This window comes from Podarcis erhardii, assembly GCF_964252035.2.
Source record: "Podarcis erhardii genome assembly, chromosome: 13".
Taxonomy (NCBI): Eukaryota; Metazoa; Chordata; class Lepidosauria; order Squamata; family Lacertidae; genus Podarcis; species Podarcis erhardii.
This window is the reverse complement of record NC_138502.1, coordinates 43576159-43602468: the sequence shown is the minus strand read 5'-3', so window position 1 is coordinate 43602468 and position 26310 is coordinate 43576159. Positions and strand designations below refer to the sequence as shown.

The window sequence follows — 26310 nt, the reverse complement described above, 5'->3', positions numbered from 1 at the left end:
CCGCCACTCCCACCACCAGCACCACTGACTCACCCGTCACAACTACCGCCACTCCCTCCACCGGCACCACTGACTCACCCGTCACAACTACCGCCACTCCCTCCACCAGCACCACTGACTCACCCGTCACAACTACCGCCACTCCCACCACCGGCACCACTGACTCACCCGTCACAACTACCGCCACTCCCACCATCAGCACCACTGACTCACCCGTCACAACTACCGCCACTCCCACCACCGGCACCACTGACTCACCCGTCACGACTACCGCCACTCCCACCACCGGCACCACTGACTCACCCGTCACAACTACCGCCACTCCCTCCACCGGCACCACTGACTCACCCGTCACAACTACCGCCACTCCCACCACCAGCACCACTGACTCGCCAGTCACGACTACCGCCACTCCCACCACCGGCACCACTGACTCACCCGTCACAACTACCGCCACTCCCACCACCAGCACCACTGACTCGCCAGTCACGACTACCGCCACTCCCACCACCAGCACCACTGACTCGCCAGTCACGTCTACCGCCACTCCCACCATCGGCACCACTGACTCACCCGTCACAACTACCGCCACTCCCTCCACCAGCACCACTGACTCACCCGTCACAACTACCGCCACTCCCACCACCAGCACCACTGACTCACCCGTCACAACTACCGCCACTCCCACCACCAGCACCACTGACTCACCCGTCACAACTAGCGCCACTCCCTCCACCAGCACCACTGACTCACCCGTCACGACTACCGCCACTCCCACCACCAGCACCACTGACTCACCCGTCACGACTACCGCCACTCCCTCCACCAGCACCACTGACTCACCCGTCACAACTAGCGCCACTCTCACCACCAGCACCACTGACTCACCCGTCACAACTACCGCCACTCCCACCACCAGCACCACGGACTCACCCGACACAACTAGCGCCACTCCCTCCACCAGCACCACAGACTCGCCGGTCACGTCTACCGCCACTGCCACCACCAGCACCACTGACTCACCCGTCACAACTACCGCCACTCCCTCCACCAGCACCACTGACTCACCCGTCACAACTACCGCCACTCCCTCCACCAGCACCACTGACTCGCCAGTCACGACTACCGCCACTCCCACCACCGGCACCACTGACTCACCCGTCACGACTACCGCCACTCCCACCACCGGCACCACTGACTCACCCGTCACGACTACCGCCACTCCCACCATCGGCACCACTGACTCACCCGTCACAACTACCGCCACTCCCACCACCAGCACCACTGACTCACCCGTCACAACTACTGCCACTCCCACCACCAGCACCACTGACTCGCCAGTCACGACTACCGCCACTCCCACCACCGGCACCACTGACTCACCCGTCACGACTACCGCCACTCCCACCACCGGCACCACTGACTCACCCGTCACGACTAGCGCCACTCCCTCCACCGGCACCACTGACTCACCCGTCACAACTACCGCCACTCCCACCACCGGCACCACTGACTCACCCGTCACAACAAGCGCCACTCCCACCACCAGCACCACTGACTCACCCGTCACAACTAGCGCCACTCCCACCACCAGCACCACTAACGCGCCAGTCACATCTAGCGCCACTCCCACCACCAGCACCACTGACTCACCCGTCACAACAAGCGCCACTCCCACCACCAGCACCACTGACTCACCTGTCACAACTAGCGCCACTCCCACCACCAGCACCACTGACTCACCCGTCACAACTAGCGCCACTCCCTCCACCAGCACCACAGACTCACCAGTCACAACTACCGCCACTCCCTCCACCACCACAACTGACTCACCGATCACGACTACTGTCACTTCCACCACCAGCACCACAGACTCGCCGGTCACGACTACCGCCACTCCCTCCACCACCACAACAGCCTCGCCAGTCACGACTACCGTCACTTCCACCACCAGCACCACAGATTCGCCGGTCACGACTACCGCCACACCAACCAGCGCCACTCACTCGCCAACCACAACTACTGTCACTCCCACCAGCAGCACCACTGACTCGCCGGTCACAACTACAACCGCCCTACCGGTCACAACTACAACCGCCTCGCCGGCAACGACTACAACCACACCCACAACTACCACCTCGCCGGCCACAACTACCACCTCGCTGGCCACAACTACCACCACTCCCATGACCAGCACCACAGACGCGCCGGTCACAACTACCGCCACTCCCACCAGCAACACCACATACTCGCCAGTCACGACTACTCCCACTCCCTCCACCACCACAACTGACTCGCCGGTCACGACTACCACCACTCCCTCCAACACCACCACTGACTTGCCAGTCACGACTACCGCCACTCCCACCACCAGCACCACAGACTCACCGGTCACAACTAGCGCCACTCCCACCACCAGCAGCACAGACTCACCGGTCACGACTACCGCCACTCCCACCACCAGCACCACAGACTTGCCAATCACAACTACCGCCACTCCCACCACCAACACCACTGACTCACCGGTCACGACTATCGCCACCCCCAGCACCATAACCACTGACTCGCCACTCACAGACTCCCATGTCACGACTACCGCCACTCCCACCAAAAGCACCACTGACTCCCATGTCACGACTACCGCCACTCCCACCACCAGCACCACGGACTCACCAGTCACAACTACCGTCACTCCCACCACCAGCACCACTGACTCACCAGTGACAACTAGCGCCACTCTCACCACCACCACCACTGACTCGCCCGTCACAACTACCGCCACTCCCACCACCAGCACCACTGACTCGCCAGTCACAACTAGCGTCACTCCCACCACCAGCACCACTGACTCGCCGGTCACGACTACCGCCACTCCCTCCACCGGCACCACTGACTCCCATGTCACGACTACCGCCACTCCCACCACCGGCACCACTGACTCACCCGTCACAACTACTGCCACTCCCACCACCAGCACCACTGACTCGCCAGTCACGACTACCGCCACTCCCACCACCGGCACCACTGACTCACCCGTCACGACTACCGCCACTCCCACCACCGGCACCACTGACTCACCCGTCACGACTACCGCCACTCCCTCCACCGGCACCACTGACTCACCCGTCACAACTACCGCCACTCCCACCACCGGCACCACTGACTCACCCGTCACAACTACCGCCACTCCCACCACCAGCACCACGGACTCACCCGACACAACTAGCGCCACTCCCTCCACCAGCACCACAGACTCGCCGGTCACGTCTACCGCCACTGCCACCACCAGCACCACTGACTCACCCGTCACAACTACTGCCACTCCCACCACCAGCACCACTGACTCGCCAGTCACGACTACCGCCACTCCCACCACCGGCACCACTGACTCACCCGTCACGACTACCGCCACTCCCACCACCGGCACCACTGACTCACCCGTCACGACTACCGCCACTCCCACCACCGGCACCACTGACTCACCCGTCACAACTACCGCCACTCCCTCCACCAGCACCACTGACTCACCCGTCACGACTACCGCCACTCCCACCACCGGCACCACTGACTCACCCGTCACGACTACCGCCACTCCCACCATCAGCACCACTGACTCACCCGTCACAACTACCGCCACTCCCACCACCAGCACCACTGACTCACCCGTCACAACTACCGCCACTCCCTCCACCAGCACCACTGACTCGCCAGTCACGACTACCGCCACTCCCACCACCGGCACCACTGACTCACCCGTCACGACTACCGCCACTCCCACCACCGGCACCACTGACTCACCCGTCACGACTACCGCCACTCCCACCATCGGCACCACTGACTCACCCGTCACAACTACCGCCACTCCCACCACCAGCACCACTGACTCACCCGTCACAACTACTGCCACTCCCACCACCAGCACCACTGACTCGCCAGTCACGACTACCGCCACTCCCACCACCGGCACCACTGACTCACCCGTCACGACTACCGCCACTCCCACCACCAGCACCACTGACTCACCCGTCACAACTACCGCCACTCCCTCCACCGGCACCACTGACTCACCCGTCACAACTACCGCCACTCCCTCCACCAGCACCACTGACTCACCCGTCACAACTACCGCCACTCCCACCACCGGCACCACTGACTCACCCGTCACAACTACCGCCACTCCCACCATCAGCACCACTGACTCACCCGTCACAACTACCGCCACTCCCACCACCGGCACCACTGACTCACCCGTCACGACTACCGCCACTCCCACCACCGGCACCACTGACTCACCCGTCACAACTACCGCCACTCCCTCCACCAGCACCACTGACTCACCCGTCACAACTACCGCCACTCCCACCACCAGCACCACTGACTCGCCAGTCACGACTACCGCCACTCCCACCACCGGCACCACTGACTCACCCGTCACAACTACCGCCACTCCCACCACCAGCACCACTGACTCGCCAGTCACGACTACCGCCACTCCCACCACCAGCACCACTGACTCGCCAGTCACGTCTACCGCCACTCCCACCATCGGCACCACTGACTCACCCGTCACAACTACCGCCACTCCCTCCACCAGCACCACTGACTCACCCGTCACAACTACCGCCACTCCCACCACCAGCACCACTGACTCACCCGTCACAACTACCGCCACTCCCACCACCAGCACCACTGACTCACCCGTCACAACTAGCGCCACTCCCTCCACCAGCACCACTGACTCACCCGTCACGACTACCGCCACTCCCTCCACCAGCACCACTGACTCACCCGTCACGACTACCGCCACTCCCTCCACCAGCACCACTGACTCACCCGTCACAACTAGCGCCACTCTCACCACCAGCACCACTGACTCACCCGTGACAACTACCGCCACTCCCACCACCAGCACCACGGACTCACCCGACACAACTAGCGCCACTCCCTCCACCAGCACCACAGACTCGCCGGTCACGTCTACCGCCACTGCCACCACCAGCACCACTGACTCACCCGTCACAACTACCGCCACTCCCTCCACCAGCACCACTGACTCACCCGTCACAACTACCGCCACTCCCTCCACCAGCACCACTGACTCGCCAGTCACGACTACCGCCACTCCCACCACCGGCACCACTGACTCACCCGTCACGACTACCGCCACTCCCACCACCGGCACCACTGACTCACCCGTCACGACTACCGCCACTCCCACCATCGGCACCACTGACTCACCCATCACAACTACCGCCACTCCCACCACCAGCACCACTGACTCACCCGTCACAACTACTGCCACTCCCACCACCAGCACCACTGACTCGCCAGTCACGACTACCGCCACTCCCACCACCGGCACCACTGACTCACCCGTCACGACTACCGCCACTCCCACCACCGGCACCACTGACTCACCCGTCACGACTACCGCCACTCCCTCCACCGGCACCACTGACTCACCCGTCACAACTACCGCCACTCCCACCACCGGCACCACTGACTCACCCGTCACAACAAGCGCCACTCCCACCACCAGCACCACTGACTCACCCGTCACAACTAGCGCCACTCCCACCACCAGCACCACTAACGCGCCAGTCACATCTAGCGCCACTCCCACCACCAGCACCACTGACTCACCCGTCACAACAAGCGCCACTCCCACCACCAGCACCACTGACTCACCTGTCACAACTAGCGCCACTCCCACCACCAGCACCACTGACTCACCCGTCACAACTAGCGCCACTCCCTCCACCAGCACCACAGACTCACCAGTCACAACTACCGCCACTCCCTCCACCACCACAACTGACTCACCGATCACGACTACTGTCACTTCCACCACCAGCACCACAGACTCGCCGGTCACGACTACCGCCACTCCCTCCACCACCACAACAGCCTCGCCAGTCACGACTACCGTCACTTCCACCACCAGCACCACAGATTCGCCGGTCACGACTACCGCCACACCAACCAGCGCCACTCACTCGCCAACCACAACTACTGTCACTCCCACCAGCAGCACCACTGACTCGCCGGTCACAACTACAACCGCCCTACCGGTCACAACTACAACCGCCTCGCCGGCAACGACTACAACCACACCCACAACTACCACCTCGCCGGCCACAACTACCACCTCGCTGGCCACAACTACCACCACTCCCATGACCAGCACCACAGACGCGCCGGTCACAACTACCGCCACTCCCACCAGCAACACCACATACTCGCCAGTCACGACTACTCCCACTCCCTCCACCACCACAACTGACTCGCCGGTCACGACTACCACCACTCCCTCCAACACCACCACTGACTTGCCAGTCACGACTACCGCCACTCCCACCACCAGCACCACAGACTCACCGGTCACAACTAGCGCCACTCCCACCACCAGCAGCACAGACTCACCGGTCACGACTACCGCCACTCCCACCACCAGCACCACAGACTTGCCAATCACAACTACCGCCACTCCCACCACCAACACCACTGACTCACCGGTCACGACTATCGCCACCCCCAGCACCATAACCACTGACTCGCCACTCACAGACTCCCATGTCACGACTACCGCCACTCCCACCACAAGCACCACTGACTCCCATGTCACGACTACCGCCACTCCCACCACCAGCACCACGGACTCACCAGTCACAACTACCGTCACTCCCACCACCAGCACCACTGACTCACCAGTGACAACTAGCGCCACTCTCACCACCACCACCACTGACTCGCCCGTCACAACTACCGCCACTCCCACCACCAGCACCACTGACTCGCCAGTCACAACTAGCGTCACTCCCACCACCAGCACCACTGACTCGCCGGTCACGACTACCGCCACTCCCTCCACCGGCACCACTGACTCCCATGTCACGACTACCGCCACTCCCACCACCAGCACCACTGTCTCACCCGTCACGACTACCGCCACTCCCACCACCGGCACCACTAACTCACCAGTCACGACTACCGCCACTCCCACCACCGGCACCACTAACTCACCAGTCACGACTACCGCCACTCCCACCACCGGCACCACTGACTCACCAGTCACAACTACTGCCACTCCCACCACCAGCACCACTGACTCACCAGTCACAACTAGCGTCACTTCCACCACCAGCACTGTCTCACCAGTCACGACTACCGCCACTCCCACCACCAGCACCACTGACTCACCAGTCACGACTACCGCCACTCCCACCACCAGCACCACGGACTCACCAGTGACAACTAGCGCCACTCCTTCCACCGGCACCACTGACTCCCATGTCACGACTACCGCCACTCCCTCCACCAGCACCACTGACTCACCAGTGACAACTAGCGCCACTCCCACCACCAGCACCACTGACTCGCCAGTCACAACTAGCGTCACTTCCACCACCATCACTGACTCACCCGTCACGACTACCGCCATTCCCACCACCAGCACCACAGACTCACCAGTCACAACTACCGCCACGCCCACCACCAGCACCACTGACTCACCCGTCACAACTAGCGCCACTCCCACCACCAGCACCACTGACTCACCAGTCACAACTAGCGCCACTCCCTCCACCAGCACCACTGACTCACCAGTCACAACTAGCGCCACTCTCACCACCAGCACCACTGACTCGCCAGTCACAACTAGCGTCACTTCCACCACCATCACTGACTCACCCGTCACGACTACCGCCACTCCCTCCACCAGCACCACAGACTCACCAGTCACAACTACTGCCACTCCCACCACCAGCACCACTGACTCACCCGTCACAACTAGCGCCACTCCCACCACCAGCACCACTGACTCACCAGTGACAACTAGCGCCACTCCCACCACCAGCACCACTGACTCACCAGTGACAACTAGCGCCACTCCCACCACCAGCACCACTGACTCACCAGTCACAACTAGCGCCACTCCCACCACCAGCACCACTGACTCACCAGTGACAACTACCGCCACTCCCACCACCAGCACCACGGACTCACCCGACACAACTAGCGCCACTCCCACCACCAGCACCACTGACTCACCCGTCACAACTAGCGCCACTCCCACCACCAGCACCACTGACTCACCCGTCACAACTAGCGCCACTCCCACCACCAGCACCACTGACTCACCAGTGACAACTAGCGCCACTCCCACCACCAGCACCACTGACTCACCAGTGACAACTAGCGCCACTCCCACCACCAGCACCACTGACTCACCAGTGACAACTAGCGCCACTCCCACCACCAGCACCACTGACTCACCAGTGACAACTAGCGCCACTCCCACCACCAGCACCACTGACTCACCAGTCACAACTAGCGCCACTCCCTCCACCAGCACCACTGACTCACCCGTCACAACTAGCGCCACTCCCACCACCAGCACCACTGACTCACCAGTGACAACTAGCGCCACTCCCACCACCAGCACCACTGACTCGCCAGTCACAACTAGCGCCACTCCCTCCACCAGCACCACTGACTCACCCGTCACAACTAGCGCCACTCCCACCACCAGCACCACTGACTCACCAGTGACAACTAGCGCCACTCCCACCACTAGCACCACTGACTCACCAGTCACAACTAGCGCCACTCCCTCCACCAGCACCACTGACTCACCCGTCACAACTAGCGCCACTCCCACCACCAGCACCACTGACTCACCAATGACTACTAGCGCCACTCCCACCACCAGCACCACTGACTCACCAGTCACAACTAGCGCCACTCCCTCCACCAGCACCACTGACTCACCAGTCACAACTAGCGCCACTCCCACCACCAGCACCACTGACTCACCAGTGACAACTAGCGCCACTCCCACCACCAGCACCACTGACTCGCCAGTCACAACTAGCGTCACTTCCACCACCATCACTGACTCACCCGTCACGACTACCGCCACTCCCTCCACCAGCACCACAGACTCACCAGTCACAACTACCGCCACTCCCACCACCAGCACCACTGACTCACCAGTGACAACTAGCGCCACTCCCACCACCAGCACCACTGACTCACCAGTGACAACTAGCGCCACTCCCACCACCAGCACCACTGACTCACCCGTCACAACTAGCGCCACTCCCTCCACCAGCACCACTGACTCACCAGTCACAACTAGCGCCACTCTCACCACCAGCACCACTGACTCACCCGTCACAACTAGCGCCACTCCCTCCACCAGCACCACTGACTCACCCGTCACAACTAGCGCCACTCCCACCACCAGCACCACTGACTCACCTGTCACAACTAGCGCCACTCCCACCACCAGCACCACTGACTCACCCGTCACAACTAGCGCCACTCCCTCCACCAGCCCCACTGACTCACCCGTCACAACTAGCGCCACTCCCACCACCAGCACCACTGACTCGCCAATCACAACTACCGCCACTCCCACCACCAGCACCACAGACTCGCCGGTCACGTCTACCGCCACTCCCTCCACCACCACAACAGCCTCGCCAGTCACGACTACCGTCACTTCCACCACCAGCACCACAGATTCGCTGGTCACGACTACCGCCACACCAACCAGCGCCACTCACTCGCCAACCACAACTAGTGTCACTCCCACCAGCAGCACCACTGACTCGCCCGTTACAACTAGTGTCACTCCCACCAGCAGCACCACTCACTCGCCAGCCACAACTACAACGACTACAACCACTCCCACAACAACCGCCTCGCCGGCCACGGCCACAACCATTCCCACAACAACAACCTCGCCAGTCACGACTACCACCACACCCACAACAACCACCTCGCTGGCCACAACTACCACCACTCCCATGACCAGCACCACAGACTCACCCGTCACGACTACCGCCACTCCCACCACTAGCACCACTGACTCACCAGTCACAACTAGCGCCACTCCCACCACCAGCACCACAGACTCACCCGTCACGACTACCGCCACTCCCACCAGAAGCACCACAGACTCACCAATCACAACTAGCGCCACTCCCACCACCAGCACCACAGACTCGCCGGTCACGACTACCGCCACTCCCACCGCCACCACAACAGACTCACCAATCACAACTAGCGCCACTCCCACCACCAGCACCACAGACTCGCCGGTCACGACTACCTCCACTCCCTCCACCACCACAACTGACTCACTGATCACGACTACCGTCACTTCCACCGCCAGCACCACTGACTCGCCGGTCACAACTGCAACCACTCCCACAACAACCGCCTCACCAGTGACGACTACCACTACACCCACAACAACCACCTCGCTTTTCACTACTACCACCACACCCACAACAACCACCTCGCCGGCCACAACTACCACCTCGCTGGCCACAACTACCACCACTCCCATGACCAGCACCACAGACTCGCCAGTCCCGCCTACTCCCACTCCCTCCACCACCACAACAGACTCGCCAGTCCCGACTACTCCCACTCCCTCCACCACCACAACTGACTCGCCGGTCACGACTACCACCACTCCCTCCACCACCACCACTGACTCACCAGTCACGACTACCGCCACTTCCACCACCAGCACCACTGACTCACCAGTCACAACTAGTGTCACTCCCACCAGCAGCACCACTGACTCGCCAGCCACGACTACAACCACTCCCACAACAACCGCCTCGCCGGCCACGACTGTAACCACTCCCACAACAACCGCCTCGCCGGCCACGACTGTAACCATTCCCACAACAACCGCCTCGCCAGTCACGACTACCACCACACCCACAACTTCCACCTCGCCGGCCACAACTACCACCACTCCCATGACCCGCACCACAGACTCGCCGGTCACAACTACCGCCATTCCCACCAGCAGCACCACAGACTCGCCGGTCACGACTACTCCCACTCCCTCCACCAGCACCACTGACTCACCCGTCACAACTACAACCACTCCCACAACAACCGCCTCGCCGACCACGACTACAACCCCTCCCACAACAACCGCCTCGCCAGTCACGACTACCACCACACCCACAACAACCACCTCACCGGCCACAACTACCACCACACCCACAACTACAACCTCGCTGGCCACAACTACCGCCACTCCCACCAGCAGCACCACAGACTCACCAGTTACGACTACTCCCACTCCCTCTACCACCACAACTGACTCGCCAGTCACTACTACTCCCACTCCCTCCACCACCACAACTGACTCGCCGGTCACGACTACCACCACTCCCTCCACCACCACCAGTGACTCGCCAGTCACGACTACCATCCCTCTCTCCACCACCACCACTGACTCGCCAGTCACGACTACCGCCACTCCCACCACCACCACTGACTCGCCGTTCACGACTACCGCCACTCCCACCACCAGCACCACTGACTCACCCGTCACAACTAGTGTCACTCCCACCAGCAGCACCACTCACTCGCCGGCCACAACTACAACCACTCCCACAACAACCGCCTCGCCGGCCACGACTACAACCACTCCCACAACAACCGCCTCACCAGTCACAACTACCACCACACCCACAACAACCACCTCGCCGGCCACAACTACTACCACACCCACAACTACCACCTCGCCGGCCACAACTACCACCTCGCTGGCCACAACCACCACTGACTCGCCAGTCACGACTACCGCCACTCCCACCACCATCACTGACTCGCTGGTCACGACTACCGCCACACCCACAACCACCACCACTGATTCGCTAGCCACGACTACCGCCACTCGCACAACCACCAACACCGCCTCGCCAGCCACGACTACAACCACTCCCACAACAACCGCCTCGCCGGCCACAACTACCACCACTCCCATTACCACCACCTCGCTGTTCACGACTACCACCACTCCCACAACAACAACCTCGCCGGCCACAACTACCACCACACCCACAACCTCCGCCTCGCCGGCCACAACTACCACCACTCCCACAACCTCCGCCTCGCCGGCCACAACTACCACCACACCCACAACCTCCGCCTCGCCGGCCACAACTACCACCCCACCCACAACCTCCGCCTCGCCGGCCACAACTACCACCACTCCCACAACCTCCGCCTCGCCGGCCACAACTACCACCACTCCCACAACCTCCGCCTCGCCGGCCACAACTACCACCACACCCACAACCTCCGCCTCGCCGGCCACAACTACCACCACTCCCACAACCTCCGCCTCGCCGGCCACAACTACCACCACTCCCACAACCTCCGCCTCGCCGGCCACAACTACCACCACTCCCACAACCTCCGCCTCGCCGGCCACAACTACCACCACTCCCACAACCTCCGCCTCGCCGGCCACAACTACCACCACTCCCACAACCTCCGCCTCGCCGGCCACAACTACCACCACTCCCACAACCTCCGCCTCGCCGGCCACAACTACCACCACTCCCACAACCTCCGCCCCGCCGGCCACAACTACCACCAGACCCACAACCTCCGCCTCGCCGGCCACGACTACCACCACTCCCACAACAACAACCTCGCCGGCCACAACTACCACCACTCCCACAACCTCCGGCTCGCCGGCCACAACTACCACCACTCCCACAACCTCCGGCTCGCCGGCCACAACTACCACCACTCCCACAACCTCCGCCTCGCCGGCCACAATTACCACCACTCCGACAACCTCCGCCTCGCCGGCCACAACTACCACCACTCCCACAACCTCCGCCTCGCCGGCCACAACTACCACCACTCCCACAACCTCCGCCTTGCCAGCCACAACTACCACCACTCCCACAACCACCACCTCACCGGTCACGACTACCACCACTACCACCAAACCCACAACCACCACCTCACCGGCAACAACTACCACCACAACCACAACCACCACCACCATCTCGCTGGCCACGACTACCACCACACCCGCCACCACCACCACCACCACATCGCTTACCACTACAAGCTCCGCCACGCCACCAGTTACAACTTCAACCACCACTACCACTACTAGACAGACCACTACAGGTGATTGTTTGGTTTTATTTTTCTGAATCTGTTTTCAATGGCTTCTATAAAGCTGTGTGGGAAACTGGAAACAAATAAGAAATTTAGCTGCTTCCTTTTCCTTGAGGCATTTTTTTCATGTAAGGCCTAACCCCAGATTCAGGTTTCAGAGTTCTGTAGCCCTTCCATTTCATCTGCACGGGGAACCTTTGACTTTAACCTGGTGGTTTCTGGAATTTCCGAGTTCCCTGAGTTTTAGTCATTATCAGATTTCTGGTTCTCCTTGCCCCAGAGAAGCCTTCCTTTTCTCTGGGAAGCTTCTGCAAGGTTTCTGGTGAGGTGCTGATACCTTCCTACAGGTATGTTTTGGCTCAGGAAGATGCCTTGTGGCACAAGAATACCATGAAGACCAGCTTCCTAACCAGTTACTTCCAGTGCTTTTTTTCTGGGGATATGCAGGGGTATGCATACCCCTAAACATTTTATGAATCTTTGTCCTTTTGTCCATTTTCTGTATTTATTTCCCCCCGATTTGAACCACTGAAATCGTGAATTTCTTGAGTCAAAATGAGAGTACCTCTAAACATTTTTTAAAGAAAAAAAGCACTGGTTACCTCAGTTCCCCCTCCCATGGCTATCCATTTTCATTGGCTTGCATCTCCTTCTCTTTCTTGCCTTGCTGTGGTCTAAGCCACTGACCCTCTAGGGCTTGCCGATCATAAGGTCAGCAGTTCGAATCCTTGAGACGGGGTGAGCTCCCGTTGCCCTGTCCCAGCTCTTGCCAACCTAGCAGTTCGAAAGCACACCAGTGCAAGTAGATAAATAGGTACCACTCTGGCTGGAAGGTAAACGGCGTTTCCGTGCGCTCTGGTTTACGTCATGGTGTCCTGTTGTGCCAGAAACAGTTTAGTCCTGCTGGCCACATGACCCGGAAAGCTGTCTGTGGACAAACCCCGGCTCCCTTGGCCTCAAAGCGAAATGAGCGCCACAACCCCATAGTCGCCTTTGACTGGACTTAACCATCCAGGGGTCCTTTACCTTTTTACCTTTTACCACAGAAGGCAAAGGAAGTTTGCCACTTCAGCGGATAATGGCATCAAATTGGAGTTTGGCCATAGTGGTTTGAACATTTTAGAGAGTGATTTTTGGCAACTGGCTGCAAAGGGGTTGTACATGTTCAATGTGGACAAGGGACATTCAATGTGGACAATGTGGACAAGGGAAGGTCAGTGTTGATTTCCCTGCAACAACGCTCACCAACTTCCAAAATTAACAGGAATGAGGGCCTTGGTGCCATGCCTGCCAACATGGCCCAAAGCTGGATTAGACAGGGCACTTCTAAAACCTTTCAGATGAACTTAATACATTTGTTATTTAAGTGTATTTTGGAAGCTGCTTTGCAGGTGGCGTTGTGGGTTAAACCACAGAGCCTAGGACTTGCTGATCAGAAGGTCGGCGGTTCGAATCCCATCAATGGGGTGAGCTCCCGTTGCTCGGTCCCTGCTCCTGCCAACCTAGCAGTTCGAAAGCACGTCAAAGTGCAAGTAGATAAATAGGTACCGCTCCGGTGGGAAGGTAAACGGCGTTTCCGTGCGCTGCTCTGGTTCGCCAGAAGCAGCTTAGTCATGCTGGCCATATAAAGCAAGATGAGCGCCGCAACCCCAGAGTCGGCCACGACTGGACCTAATGGTCAGGGGTCCCTTTACCTTTACCTTCCCTTCCCGCTCCACTCTTCTTCAACCTGTGGCACCTTAAAAGAGTAGCAAGTGTTTCATGGCATCCTCGGCTGAGATAAAATTTTCAGCTCTGAGGAATTGTGAAACGTTACTTGAGTGTCAAGAAGAATTTCACTTTCCCTCTGTGGTTTTCTCTATATACCTGTACATTAGATTGCTGCTAACCACATTTTGTGGGGGAAACCTTCTCTCTTCCAGAATCGTGTGAAAATGGGGGAACACATGATGGCATCAAATGTTTGTGCCTTAGCAATTTCTATGGGCCAAAGTGTGAGTTCCCAGTTCAAGACATGCCTTTTGAAGTGGGTAAGTAGAACCGAGAGCAACCTGACCCCTATTCCTGCAGAGCAGACCAAGTACACTCCAATCCCCCTTTTGCGTCGAATGTAAGATGGGAAAGACTAGGGTATCATCAAACATCAATAATAATAACAGTCTGATCCAATACAAAAAAAAGTCACAATAACTTAAAAATAAACAACCTATATCAAATAAAGTGATATTCAATAATCCGTTAGAATCTAACAGTAAGCAGTAAAATTAAGTATCGGCAAATAATAAACCCTTCAGACTTATCCACTGCAATGAAGAATAATTAAACTACAAACCATAAAAGTAACAGCAAGTCACAATGCATAAAATTACTGTATATTTCGCCCTATAGGACGCACTTTTTCCCCTCCAAAAATGAAGGGGAAATGTGTGTGCGTCATATGGGGCGAATGCAGGCTTTCGCTGAAGCCTGGAGAGCAAGAGGGGTCGGTGCACACCGACCCCTCTCACTCTCCAGGCTTCAGGAGAGCCACAGCGCCAGCCCCACAAGGTTGGGGGACAGCGGGGAGGCGGAACGCCGCCATCCCGCTGTCTCCCGATGTGGTTTGGAGGCTGACGGCGGGGAGACGCGTGCTTCTCCCCGCCGCCTGCCCCGCAAGCTCCGGGGACAGCGGGGAGGCACAGCGCGTCCTCCCGCTGTCCCCGGACCATATCTGCAGGCGGGCGGCGGGGAGAAGAGCGCTTCTCCCCGCTGCCGGCCCCACAAGCGCCTGGGGGGGAAATAATTTTTTTTTCTTTATTTCCCCCCCAAAAAACTTGGTGCATCCTATGGGCCAGTGCGTCCTATGGGGCAAAAATACGGTACCGCAAAATGTACAAAATGATGTATTAACAACAACAACTACTACTACTTATTATTAAGTTATTAAATTAATTATTAAATTAAGTTATTCAGCTATCTTCTCTTTAAAAGACATCTAGGGGGGTTGGGGGGGGTAAAGCAGAAACATTTGGGGTGGGGACCACAGTTGGGGGCTTTAAGCCGCATGTTTAAAGCACTCTTAACCACTACAGCGGCCATAGCTTCCCCACAAAGAATCCAGGGAATTGTAGTTTGTTCCGGGTGCTGGAAATTGTAGCTCTGTGAGGGGTTTTCTGACAGCTCTCAAACATTTGTATGTATAAATATGATGATGATGATGATGATGATGATGATGATGATGATAATAATAATAATAATAATAATAATAATAATTTATTATTTATACCCTGCCCATCTGGCTGGGTTTCCCCAGCCACTCTGGGCAGCTTCCAACAGAATATTAAAGTACAATAGTCTATTAAACATTAAAAGCTTCCCTAAACAGGGCTGCCTTCAGATGTCTTCTAAAAGTTTGGTAGTTATTTTTCTCTTTGACATCTGGTGGGAGGGCGTTCCGCAGGGAGGGCGCCACTACTGAGAAGGCCCTCTGCCTGGTTCCCTGCAACTTGGCTTCTCACAACGAGGGAACCACCAGAAGGCCCTCGGCACTGGACCTCAGTATGATATAAATGAGATTAGACATTTATATGGCACTTTTGAGCTCTTAAAAGAGCACTCAGAGTACAACAAATCCCACGGACAAAGTTATAAATAGAGAAAATCATATCTAATCTTGGCAAGGATGCGATTTCTCCTCTTCTAATTTGCTCTTGGAATAGAGCCATTAGCAACAGCTATCAGGAATCGCAAGGGAGCCTTTGAACTTTGGGCAAAACGCCACGTTGTATTAAAGACGCTTTTTTAAAAAAGGCTTATGCTGACCATTTTTATTTCGAAGGAAAGCGGAATTCCTTACACCTTTGATCTGGATTCCACTCTAAATCTGGATTGGAGCCCTGCAGTAGATTCACACCCCAGCTGCTCTTTGCCCCTGTAGGTCATGCTTATGGCATCTTTGGGGTGTAAATAACAGCTGTGGGGTGGGGGCAATCCCTCCAGCATAATCAGAACCAATGCCTATAAAACCGGGCAAGGCTTCTGCAAATACAGACTTTTTCCTGGCAGAGGCAGATGTTCCTAGACCAGGCATAGGCAAACTCCGGCGTCCAGATGTTTGGGACTACAATTCCCATCATCTCTGACCACTAGTCCTGTTAGCTAGGGATGATAGGAATTGTAGTCCCAAACATCTGGAGGGCCGGAGTTTGCCTATGCCTGTCCTAGACTGAGGATCAGCCAAATCTGAACCAGGAAGGGGTCAATTAAAGTATAACTAATAGCCATAACTAACTATTACTAATCTGCCATTTAGACATTTGCCCTGCCCCATTGCAACCCATGTTGAGTTCTAGTGTTAGGAGACGGGAAGAAAAACTTCTGTTTCTCCACATCATACATTTTATACGGTTTTTTTCTTATTCGTGTCCTTCTTAGTGGGGTGGGGTTCCCCCTTAACTAAAACACCGCCAGCATTTTAGCAGTTCCTCAGAGGGGACATGTTCCAATCGCCTGATGATCGATCTCCTTCCATTTTAGAAAGTGTGCCCGTGACAATTGAAGTCCAAGTGAAAATCACCAACAAGGAGTTCGTTCCAGAGCTTGAGAACCAAGAGTCAGAAGCATATAAGAGCTTGGAAGAGGAATTTAAGATGCAGGTAACAATGGACCATTGGCTCATCCTTCAACACCTTGCTCCGTTGGTTATAGAGTTCTCTTTCATTCTGTTTACCTTCCCTCTCTAAATGACTCCAGCCTGGATTATTAAAACATTCTGTATTTTTCCTCTCCACAATTTAGATGGACAATGTTTATCAGGGCGTCTCTGGATACCAAGGAGTGGTGATCTTAAAACTGCGGTAGGTACCTGAAGCAGAGACCACTTTGAGATGCCATATTGCCCAGTGGGCTATTCATGTTTCAGATTTGGCTAAGGTGAAGCCAGTGAACGAGTCCTCCTGGCTTCCTGTTGCCACCCTACCAGGTCCCTCTCTCCTCAAAGGAAACCCAAGAGGTTGTTGTTCCCAGAATCCCCCTTGTTCCGTATCATTCCCAGGCACCAAATCTCTCCCTAGGAGATCTTAGGCTGCTCTTGTCTGTACTCCTGTTATCTGGATGACTAACGTTCATCTATTGATTGAAGAGTAGCCCATTTTTTGAAAACATCCCCAATTTAGATTCCAAATCAAGAATGTTTCCACAAGCAGAGACAATTCGTGCATTGTTGTTGCTGTTGTTATTGTTGTCGTCGTCGTCCTTGTCCTCGTCCTTGTCGTTGTCATTAATAATTTTTGTTAGTTTTCAATTACAATCCAAAACAGTGGTACCTCGGGTTACATACACTTCAGGTTACAGACTCCGCTAACCCAGAAATAGTACCTCGGGTTAAGAACTTTGCTTCAGGATGAGAACAGAAATCTTGCTCCAGCGACACAGCGGCAGTGGGAGGCCCCATTAGCTAAAGTGGTGCTTCAGGTTAAGAACAGTTTCAGGTTAAGAACGGACCTCCGGAACGAATTAAGTACTTAACCCGAGGTCGCACTGTAATAGCCTCATTATAACAATACCAATTTATAATACAATTACTAATACCAATCGTTCAAATACCAAATTATATAATTTAGATAAGGTCCCGTCCCCCCGCGTGCTAGAATTGATGGTTTGATTATTTCTTTATTTCTGCGTTACAAAATCTTATGAATTTCAATTACATTCCAGTCATAATAACAATCCCTTATACGACAACTGCAATATTAATAACTTCCATTCATGCTGACACATTAAATGATTTATAAAACTACAAATGAGGGACTCAAACGATATCCTTGTTGTTCCTGTGTGTGGCAATTATTCTGTCCGTGGTGTTTCTTCCTGTCCTTGTAAAATGTTCTGTCTATCTTTTCCGGTTGTTGCTGTTATCCATCATGCATTGGGTGGAGCTGATATCCCATTGTTGTTGTCCATGCATTGTTATGCATTTGGCTTGTGCGCCATACATTGAAAGCACATTGCATTCTGCAAATAATCATGGGAACTGGAGGGCATCTATCAGAGATCTGCAATTCCCAACACCCTTCACAAACTACAGCTCTCAGTATTCTTTGGAGGAAAACATGTCCTTTAAATGTATATGGTGTGCATACAACCATGCTGATAGAACAAGATTTAGGCTTCCCCCGTAGCACTGATTTTGCACATTCATAAGGACATAAGTGAATTTCCAGTTTTGGCTTTCTCCTCGTCAACGTGCACCCCTGCCGCATAGCTGTCAACCGTCCCTTATTTGGCGGGAAACTCCCTTATCCCAGCACCGTGTCCCGCTGCTGTCCCTTATTGATGATGTCCCTTGAATTTCCTGGGTTTCATGCTCGCCCGGCTTGGGAGGGAAGCAGTGGCCCGGGGTCCTCCACCGCGCGAGAGAGCGCACGCTGGCGTCCTGGTGCAAGGAGTTCTATCGGCCCTTCCCCACCCGAGAGGGGGGGGGAGAGAGACTCTCGCCCACGCCGCCCGCGAGCCCGGAGGCGGCAGCGGTGGTGGCAGCTGAGGAGGCAGCCTGAGAGAGGAGGAAGAGGAGGGGATGGGGAGGGACACAGAAGGGCGGCGCTTCAGCGGCCGCGGCCGCGCCGCAACCGCCTCATGCCAGATTGACAGCATCTGTCAATCCTACCAATGTATGTAACTCTTTACAACAGCAAAATCCCTTATTTGGGCTGCCGATCCCTTATTTTTGAGGCTGCTCCTCCCTTATTTTCAAATCTGTAAGTTGACAGCTATGCCCTGCCGTGCTCTTTTCAACAACAAAATGGTGGTTGAGATATTGCCCTTTTTCATCACTGTGTTAGGAAAGGCAGCATTATCGTGGACCACGAAGTCATCATTAAAGCTGTAATAAACAACGATGTGAACATCATTGACAAAACTGTCCAGAATTTGACAGAGGTCGTGCGGAAGCAGCTGACTGCCGTCAACTCCACTCAGGAGGAATGCAATACCGGGAACTCATGTAAGCTCTGGGCAACAGTCTTTCAGTTGGAGATAATATTTCAATATTATTGTGTCCTCCTGGCTAGAGAAGGGTACTCAAAAGGTTCCATGGCTGGGAGTCCCTCCACTAAATAGGAGGCCATATCTAGAGAAGGAGTCAGATTGATTTCTTGCAGCAAAAACAAGAAAAGGGGTTGTGGCACCTTGAAAAAAATCATTATGGCATAATAAGCTGTTATGGACTAACTCAGGCTTCCTCAACCTCGGCCCTCCAGATGTTTTGAGACTACAATTCCCATCATCCCTGACCACTGGTCCTGCTACCTAGGGATCATGGGAGTTGTAGGCCAAAAGCATCTGGAGGGCCAAGGTTGAAGAAGCCTGGACTAACTTCTACTTCATCAAATGTTTCAGGGAGCCAAGATGTGTGTGCCTGATTTCCTCCAACTCCATCCACCTATTTCTAACAAGAGCTTCTTTCACATACCGTCCAACATTTCTCCAATGAAAATAGGGACGTCCTATTTCATTACTGGGACGCGGGGGGTGCTGTGGTCTAAACCATAGAGCCTAGGGCTTGCTGATCAGAAGGTCAGTGGTTTGAATCCCCGCAATGGGGTGAGCTCCCGTTTTTCAGTCCCTGCTCCTGCCAACCTAGCAGTTCGAAAGCACGCATTGCAAGTAGATAAATAGGTACTGCTCTGGTGGGAAGGTAAATGGCGTTTCTGTGCACTGCTCTAGTTCGCCAGAAGCAGCTTAGTCATGCTGGCCACATGACCCAGAAGTTGGCTCCCTCGGCCAGTAAAGCGAGATGAGCGCCGCAACCCCAGAGTCGTCTGCGACTGGACTTAACTGTCAGGGGTCCCTTTGCCTTTACCTATTCCATTATTCCATTATTCCATTATTCCATTATTCCATTATTCCATTATTCCATTATTCCATTATTCCATTATTCCATTATTCCATTATTCCATTATTATTATTATTATTGTTATTATTATTCCCCATCCACCTGACCTGTTCAAGATTACTTTACCACATACAGTATACCTCTCCACACTTTTCCAGTATAAAATAGTACAGTATAATTCTATTAATCTATTATTAAAATGATAGAATTACCTTCTTTAGAGAAACTTTAGAGAGACTGTCAGGGCATTTTGAAGAAGTGCAGAAAAAATATATAAGAAAGGAAATAAGTAAAATCATGCAATGTAACCATCTCTTTCTTTCCGCAGCATTTTGCTTTTCAGCTCCACCGGACCCTATTCTGAGCGCAAGCACTAATTTTTCAGCTGAAGGTGAGTCCCAGAATTAGGGAGGGACAAAGGGATTATTTATGCACCCGCAGCCTGTCCAATGAGAGCAAAAACAGTGAGCTGCCTGGAATTATTCCTGCATGCTTGCTCATTCTACGCCCAAGGGGAGCTGCCTGCCTGTTCTTCTGGCAGCCTCATGGTGTTACCAAGTTGGCACTGCCAGGCCTCTTTTCTTCTCTTTCATGGCGGGATAGTTTTGCAGAGATACCCTCTGAAATATACTCAGAGTCGAGAGTGGATTTCATGCTCTTTATTCAGCTCATAGTGGTGAGGAGAAATGAATGTTCCCCCAAAATATCTGCTTTATATACATTGTTTACACAATGGGCTGCACGTGATTGGCTAATTCCGGGATTCTCCTGTAGGCCAATCAGGTTGTGGATTTACTTCCACCTGGAGCTGGATTGGGTGGCTTCTGCGGACCAATCATACTGCTGCATTGTTCTAGGACCAATCAGACTGCTGCATTCTGAATCCTATTGTTCTAGAACCAATCAGACTGCTGCATTTTGGATCCTATTATTCTAGGACCAATCAGACTGCTGCATTTTGGATCCTATTCAACTCAGTACAGTGGTACCTCGGGTTACAGATGCTTCAGGTTACAGACTCCGCTAAGCCAGAAATAGTGCTTCAGGTTAAGAACTTTGCTTCAGGATGAGAACAGAAATTGTGCTCCGGCGGCACAGCAGCAGCAGGAGGCCCCATTAGCTAAAGTGGTGCTTCAGGTTAAGAACAGTTTCGGGTTAAGTACGGACCTCCGGAACAAATTAAGTACTTAACCTGAGGTACCACTGTACATACCACCCTCCAACGTTCCTCAGATGAAAACAGGGACATTCTATTCCGCATCAGTATCGCTAAATCCACACTGATCTGTTCAACCAGGGGTCAGCAAACTTTTTCAGCAGGGGACCCCTCCGCTTCCCTGAGTGTGTCTTTGGTCCCAGACAGTCCTGGCCAAGGGGATGGGAGGGGCAGGCAGCTGGGCGAGCAAGTGGAGCTGGGTTTATTGGAGGGGGGCGCAGTGCAGCCGTGCTTGGCTCTAGTGGGTGGGTGGGTGGGCGGTCGCTGCAACGAATGAACAGGTGGAGAAAGATTTGAGGTTTCTTTGAGGGGAGAGGCTTGCATCTGGGACTCTACCTGACAAAGTGAGAAAGCGGGTTCTCCTTCATGGAGAGCACATGTTGCGGTGGGAGCAACCATGACATTCCCTGTTGCTGGGCGGGTTTGTTTGGTTGGCCACGGATTTGACCGGGCACTTCCAATGTTGCTGGGGAAAATTGATGGTTGCAATTTAATTTGATTGATGGGGGTGCTATATAGGTCCCTGTGGGCTTCTTCTTTTCGCTGCGCACATTGGATTACCCGCCAACCCTCCCTTTATGTAGGGTTTGTTTGCGCTGACCTTGCTATGCCTGTCATGGGGTCGTCTGCTTTGGAGCGGGGGCCTGGTAGGAATTTTTACCATTTGGCTGATTGCCTGGGGCCATTTGGGTTTTGCCTACTGCGTAGCAAATCGCCACAACTTGTAAGTTGCGGTTAGGCATTGGTGAATTTTTTGGTTGGTGGAGGGGATGAGGTTGGCTGTGCCTGCCCCTTCAATGCTGCTGCTGCAAGGGTATTCCAGTAAAGGAATCCAGGGGCTCGCCATGCTCTTGTCCGAACCCCTCGCAAGGGACTAGGGCCATGCAAGAGCCCCTGGGAGCATTTGGGGAACGGTGTGAGGCTGGCACCCAACTTTTTCTCTCCCCAAAATTGCTTACCCTTACTGACTTCTGCAGGGACGCAGGAGGTGCTGTGGGTTAAACCACAGAGCCTAGGACTTGCCGATCAGAAGGTCGGCAGTTTGAATCCCTGCAATAGGGTGAGCTCCCATTGCTCGGTCCCAGCTCTTGCCAACCTAGCAGTTCGAAAGCACGTCAAGTGCAAGTAGATAAATAGGTACCACTCCGGTGGGAAGGTAAACGGTGTTTCCGTGCGCTGCTCTGGTTCGCCAGAAGCAGCTTAGTCATGCTGGCCACATGACCCGGAAGCTGTACACCAGCTCCTCGGCCTATAGAGCAAGATGAGCGCCGCAACCCCAGAGTCGGTCACGACTGGACCTTTACCTTACTGACTTCCACACGGGTGTGGTTGTCAGTTCTGTTCCTACCTCCAAGTGGGAACAGATAGTCGCTAACCAATGCCTAAGCAACCACTCACTTACTGTAACTCAATAAAGTTGTGGCCAAAATTATGCCAAAAACCAAAACAAAAATGATGTGTGAACATGTTCTTATTCAGGGTTGTCTTGGGGGTCCTCGACACACAAGCCGTGATGGCCTTAAGGGCTTCATGAAGGTCCTGGCGGTTTTTGTGACAATGGTCTCTTCTTCTTTCTCCTTCCCAGCCGCTTGCAGAAAAAACATCGATCCCAGATACGCAGACTACTATTACCCCGATAACTCCACAGGCACGCTGCGCTGTATCTCCGACTGCACCAAGGACACCAAAAACACCATGAACTGCAACAATGGCTTATGTAGCATATCTGAAAGAGGCCCTTATTGCAGGTAAGTGGACAGAGGAGCGGGGAGCAGAAATATCCCTGGATCCGGGCATCCCATTGCAAACCTGAATTTGTGCCAGTACGTGATAGAATCCCAGCTGAAAACTGTGACAGCCTAAAAGAGCCCTGTTCCTCTTCTTCCCCTCTGCAAGAAAATCTAGATGTGGACTGAGGTGCAAATAAGTCAGTGGCTGCATGAGGGGTGCCCGGCAAGGTTTTGGGAAGGGGGAATGCTCTCCCCTAAAACCACTTGCACATCTCTCCCATACACTCGTCCTACACTTGAGTTGGACCCTGGTAGAGACACATGCCCGACTGGTATGTTCCTTCCCTCCTGGTCATTCGTTTGGGAGCTTCAAAAGCTTTCTTCAGCCCAAACATCACAGCAACCGATGCCAACTGACACCGGCACACTTAGGGACTCCGCAGAGTTTGCACATCATGCGAGTGACAGACCTCAGCAACTCAGCATTTTGGCTATTTACTTTATTTACATATAAACACACACGGAGCACTGCAACATGGCTCCCTCTCTCTCTAGCATCAGACAGCAAAGAGAAAGAACAAAGGACAATAGTCCCACTTCATGGAACACAGGAACACAAACATCCTGTCTCCGTCACTTCCCACTCTGCGGAGTCAAAACATATACTGTCATGTGCAACAAACAATCCCATGACTGCAATCACGGAGCAGGAATTCTAACACCCAGCAAGGCCTTGGGAAGGGGGAATGCGCTCCCTTAAAACCACTTGCACATCTCTCCCATAGGTGCAGTGATGTGGAGTCCTTTTGGTACACGGATAATCGCTGCCAAACACGGATCCGAAAGAGCGATGTCGGCTTTGGGGTTGGGCTGGCTCTCCTTGCAGTGATCAGCACCGTCCTGGTGATATTCCTCCTCAGAGCCAGACGGAGGAAGTCTCGTTCCAGGTAAGAAGCACAAGAAGTGCATGGGTAAGATGCAGGCTGGAGGAGAATAACCTAAATTTCTGGTCCTTCTTAGCAGGGAGCAACATGCTTTGAAACCGTGGACTTCAAAGCATCTCTCAAGGTGCTACTAAAACAAAGGGGCTTTCCTTCATTTTAGAAGGGGATTTTATGCATTGGAATCCCCTGCTAAAATGAATGTTTTCTTCCCCATGTCTTAGCAGCGGATAACAAAGGGTGAGAGGAGCATTTTAGCTGGGGTTTTTGTGAAAATCCTTTTTTTACGTATTTTTTTTTTTTTATTTTCACTTTTAACAAAACAACAACAAAAAGGAAGGGGAATAGATGTATAAAATGAAATAGAGGAAAATAAATGACGTACAAATAATACCACCACCGACAAAGCCACTCCCGAACTTAGGAGGGGGTGTTGCAGGCTCATGCCCCCGCCTACACTCTTGCGGGGCTGGCGCCAGCCCCGCAGGACCCAGGGATTCCCATTACTATTCATCTCCTGCAGCGCCAGCCAATCGGCTGGTGGCAGAGGTGGGCCATCCAAGGGGCACTTAAGGTCGGGGCAGCCCTGGCTCGACCCTTTTCCTCCTTTGCAGCAGCTGCGGTTTCCCACCCACCCGCCCTTTAGGTTTTGCATTCGGACTTTGCTATGGGCTTCGGCTGGTCGTCGCAAGGGGCCTGGTAGGAGTTTTTCCATTTGGCAAATTGGCTGGAATTTTGAAGCCACTTGGTTTTTTCGCCTACCTCGTAGCAAAACGTCACAACTCCTTGGTCTTGGCGGTTAGGCATTGGCAGGGGTATTGTTATGCAAATGAGATCAAGGGGAGGAACGCCATCACCTCCTCCAATTCTTGAAGGGTAGTTTGTTAAAGGACTCCGAGGGGCGTCGCCTTGTCCGAAACCTACAGAGGCTAGGGCCTAAAGCATGCTCCCGAGCGGTAACCCCTTAGGATTGCCTAGGGATGTGCATCTCGGGGGCTCCCCCTGCTGGTATTTAACCCTTCCCGGTTAGACCGGATAGTCTGTTAGGGCCAATGCCTAAAGCCAATACCGCTCTTACCTGTAATCAATAAAGTTATGGCCATTTTTCGCCCATTAACCTAAATTCTGGTGTCCGGTGTCTTTATTTACTCCATCTGTGGGAGGGGGCAGGAATAGCCACGCAAAAGCAAACAAGCCACACAACACCATCACAGAATTGAGGAGCTGAAAGGGACCACAAGGATCATCTAGTCCAACCCCCTACAATATACAGGAGTCTTTTTGCCCAATGTGGAACTGGAACACACAAGCCTGAGATATCGGTATGCAACCTGTTCAAAGGTAGCCAGTACAGCAAGGTCCTTAGATGACTGAGTAATAGATGGTGAATATTCTTCCCCATAAGCTGAAAGCATAAGTCTTATGAACCATAAAGGTAAAGGTACCCCTGCCCGTTATGGGCCAGTTGTGTCCCACTCTAGGGTTGTGCGCCCATCTCACTTAAGAGGCCAGGGGCCAGCGCTGTCCGGAGACACTTCCGGGTCACGTGGCCAGCGTGACGAAGCTGCTCTGGTGAGCCAGCACCAGCGCAGC

General features: G+C 54.6%; 1 protein-coding gene and 1 long non-coding RNA gene across 2 annotated transcripts in view; one reads left to right on the top strand and one right to left on the bottom strand.

Annotated features, from left to right (window-relative positions):
* Window positions 1-11821: 11821 nt before the first annotated feature.
* Window positions 11822-12746, bottom strand: LOC309328356. The gene is made up of 3 exons (XR_014150811.1): window positions 12704-12746; window positions 12080-12124; window positions 11822-11890 (listed from the first exon to the last, which is right to left on the bottom strand). It is a non-coding gene; the product is annotated as an uncharacterized lncRNA (long non-coding RNA).
* A 25-nt stretch (window positions 12747-12771) lies between these two features.
* LOC309328166 (mucin-3A-like) overlaps window positions 12772-26310 on the top strand; it is a 157604-nt gene continuing 144065 nt past the window's right edge. Inside the window, exons 1-8 of the mRNA XM_081838175.1 lie at window positions 12772-12969; window positions 14883-14990; window positions 17476-17594; window positions 17737-17795; window positions 19779-19939; window positions 21159-21221; window positions 23632-23794; window positions 24562-24723. Coding sequence (XP_081694301.1) covers window positions 14975-14990; window positions 17476-17594; window positions 17737-17795; window positions 19779-19939; window positions 21159-21221; window positions 23632-23794; window positions 24562-24723 — 743 coding nt within the window. The 5' untranslated portion in view covers window positions 12772-12969; window positions 14883-14974. The remainder of the gene's footprint in view (window positions 12970-14882; window positions 14991-17475; window positions 17595-17736; window positions 17796-19778; window positions 19940-21158; window positions 21222-23631; window positions 23795-24561; window positions 24724-26310) is intronic.